At 32.6% G+C, this 3,621-nt stretch overlaps 1 protein-coding gene across 1 annotated transcript; it reads left to right on the forward strand.

Moving 5' to 3' along the window:
- Positions 1-373: 373 nt before the first annotated feature.
- Positions 374-2,091, forward strand: LOC107934494 (HMG-Y-related protein A). The gene is made up of 2 exons (XM_016866938.2): positions 374-1,240; positions 1,331-2,091. The coding sequence occupies exons 1-2, from the start codon at positions 1,163-1,165 to the stop codon at positions 1,799-1,801; spliced, it is 549 nt and encodes a 182-aa protein (XP_016722427.1). The 5' UTR covers positions 374-1,162; the 3' UTR covers positions 1,802-2,091.
- Positions 2,092-3,621: the final 1,530 nt, after the last annotated feature.

Here is a 3,621-nt window from a genome sequence, read left to right on the forward strand (position 1 = left end):
ATAACCAATATAAATTTAAATATATAATATTATATATTTAAATAAATTTCAATAAGAAAGTAATTATATAACAAATATAAATATTATATAAAATACTTTATAAAGGTTAAAATTGTTCTTTGTTCTTAAAAGCTTTTTTGCCAAAAAGCAAAAGCTAGAAATTTTTTTTTTGCTTTTGGGCTTAAAAGTGCTTTTTATAAGCACTTCTTACTCCAAAAATTATCTGTTTATTATTTCTTATGGCTCCAAAAACATTTTTGACCTAAAAAGTACTTTTGAGAAACAATGCTAAACTAACTTGGACTTTTGGTATGCACAATTGAGATCATTAATTAGTATTGAGTTCTTCACGTTTCACAAGACTGTAAAGAAATTAAATTGTCGGGATGTTCCTGTAGTTAATTTACAACTAAAGAAGGATTGATACAATATGTAAAATATGAGAACTAAATTTATCATTATACCAATTTGGCATTGTCACCACACCCACTTGTAAAACATTTAACAAGACTTAGCAGAAAAAAAAAAACTCAAATAGTTGAAGGGTGATTTTGAAAGTTTTGAAAGTGTGATGACAAAAAAAAAACAAACCTATGGTGCAATTTAACTATAGTTTTAATAAAAGTATCGGTCCACCTCAGTTGTACTCAAGTATCATCAGGCACCCCACCCTTTGCTGTAAATTCTCCCTTGTGATCTCCTCTACATGGCCTTTTCTGATTCGTCATAGTAAATCTGAAACCCCGCTCTCCTACCCTTCCTTTCCTTTTTTTGTGTTACTTTTGCGCAGCCGGTGGTACACCTTCGACGCATCAAAACAGAAAAAACCTTAATTTATTGTTGTAACTGATGTGATGAATTCAAAGCAGAAAAGGAATTTATTAATCCGAATCCACGTCATCAATCCTCGTAGTGTCGCATGAAATAAATGGACACCGTTGGATAAACCCCTCCAATAAGCTATCCCTAGCCGTTGGATTATAGCTCCTACCATTGTTCTTCTCCCTTTCCTCCCATCTCACAGCCAAGTTTTCCCTTTTAAATCCTAAAGCCTTCTCAACAAAATCAACAATTAACAGTTCACTACATCGTCTTCCTCTCACTCTCTTCTTCGCTTTCTCTTAAATAATACGAAAGCTAAAAGAAAAAGCTCTAAATTTCAATGGCGACGGAAGAAATTAGTCGAACTCAAGGCCTCAATCCTTCACAACAATCTTCTTCACTTCCAGACTACCCTCAGGTAGTTTGTATTTCTTTGTTTTGTTGGGCTTTTCCAGATCATTTCATTTGATGTTAACTTTTTTTCTATTTTTCTGATTTTACTGGATAGATGATTTTGGAAGCCATAGAGGCATTGAATGAGAAAGAGGGTTCCAGTATGTCATCCATCGCCAAGCACATCGACTCCACTCACTCCGATCTCCCAGCGTCTCACTCCACTCTCCTCTCCCACCACCTCAACCAGATGAAACAAATGGGTCAAATTGTTATGTTAAACAACAATTACTCGAAACCCGACCCCAATGCCCCACCCAAGCGTGGACGTGGACGTCCACCTAAACCCAAGGTTCCTCTTCCACCTGGCGTCGTCGTCTCTTCTCCCAGACCTCGTGGTCGTCCGCCTAAGCCGAAGGACTTATTGGCTCCCCCCAAGCCCAAACCCGTCAGCACCGGAAGGCCACGTGGACGCCCCCCTAAGAAGGCTAAGACTGGTACCGCCACCGCTCCTCCACCTCCTCCCGGTGTGAAGCGAGGCCGCGGTCGACCTCCGAAAGTGTTACCGTCGGTGGGTTTTCAGTAAAGTAGGCAAGTTAATAAATCAAAGAGAATGGAGAAAATGACTCATTCCGTCACTACTCCTACCCCTGCCGCGTTAGGTGTAATAATTTTTTAACCTTAATTTTTTAGGTGTCGTTTAGTTATCTGCTAATTGACGTTTTAGCTTTTTCGTTTTTTTCTTTTAGTTAACTTTGGGTGGAGTACTGTAATGAATTTAGTGTAGGGTTTAGATTTTACTTGAGTTAAGACTCTTTGTAATTTCCATGTAATTGTTAAGGATTTTTTTTAATGAATTACAGTATGATATTTTAATGGTGTGACTTACATGCGACCCGCAAACCCTTAATTTTGTAAACCTATTACTGTTTCAACCGGTGATGGCTCTAAACTTTAATTTGTTGTGGGAATTATGGCAGGTTTGATGTGACTTTGTCTTTTTTTCTTCCCCCGCTTTTTTTTTCAATTCTTAGTTTTTTGCCATAATTGGTTGGTTTCATTTTTTATATCTAATTGTTAATTATTTTCCTGGTAAATGTTTTGAATTATATTTTATTTTTTATTTTAATTGAAGATAAATTAAAAGTAATTTATTTTATTATATAAAAGAATTTAATAATTTCTCCCCTTTTCAAGAAAGTTTTGATGTAAACTCTCCTAAATCAAATTTTATTTTCAAGTTGCACTCTCCCTATTTAAAACATGAAGACATTGTTTTGAAAAAAAAATTGAAGCAGATTGATTGAATTTCAATAAAGAATAGAAAATGTAGTTGATTGAAATTCATATTTTTTATAACTTATGAGCAATGTTCGAGAAAATTTTGTGTTGCCATTGCTTATAGCGTTTGTGAACTCTGCAAAATTTTGGCTTTTTTACAGTAATAATATATATAAAAAAATTGTATACTAACAATCAAATTATATATCAAAATGATATATTAAAGGCAGTGGCAGGTGATGTATAAGCCACACCACTTTTTTTTTTCTGAAAATTATTTGTTTAATGTTTAAAAAATAATAATAATTTTATATTAGTGGTACCTTATTAGTAGGCGGTATCACAAGAAAAAAAGGAGGTAGTGCCACACGCACTGTTGACACCAGTCACACCTCCTTGACAGGTGACACTGGTGCTAGCGACATGTCCCCTCCGTTAGCTGCACAGTGCATTGCAAATATAGTGTTAAGTCCCGTTGAAGCACGGAAAGAAAGAGGCAGGAGCAGATACGAGACCTTATAACCATGGTCCCCATTGTAGAGAAAATCCTGTAGGGAGAGAAAAAAAAGAAAGAAAGAACGAAAAGGAAAGGAAGGAGAAGAAAGAAAGAAAAAAGAAGGTATGTTTGTTAGTAATTATTTTTTAAAATTTGAAGGGATTAGTAATTTTTTTAAATAGAAGGGATTAGTTTTTTTTATGTTATTTTCTATTTATTGTAAAGTTTTTTAGTTAGTAATTATTATAAATTGTTTGTGTTTAATTTAGTGTTTTATTGTAATTTTTTTATGAATGTAATTTTTTTTAAAATTATTTAAAGTTATTTTGTTAGTAATTTATGATTATGTTATAAATTGTTTGTGTTTAGTTTAGTGTTTATTTTGATTTTTTATGAATCTAAATTTTTTAAAATTATTTTTAAAGTTATTTTGTTAGTAATTTATTATTAGGCTACAAATTGTTTGGGTTTAGTTTACTGTTTATTGTGATTTTTTTGTAATGTAATGTAATTTAATTTGTTTTTGATTTATTTGAATTTTTTTTGGTTTATTGAAATGTTGATTAAATTTATTTTTATATAATTCTATAGGTTGTTTGAAAGAAGCTAAACATTTATGTTTCTATTTT

Source organism: Gossypium hirsutum, chromosome A12, assembly GCF_007990345.1.
Source record: "Gossypium hirsutum isolate 1008001.06 chromosome A12, Gossypium_hirsutum_v2.1, whole genome shotgun sequence".
In the NCBI taxonomy this organism is placed as follows: Eukaryota; Viridiplantae; Streptophyta; class Magnoliopsida; order Malvales; family Malvaceae; genus Gossypium; species Gossypium hirsutum.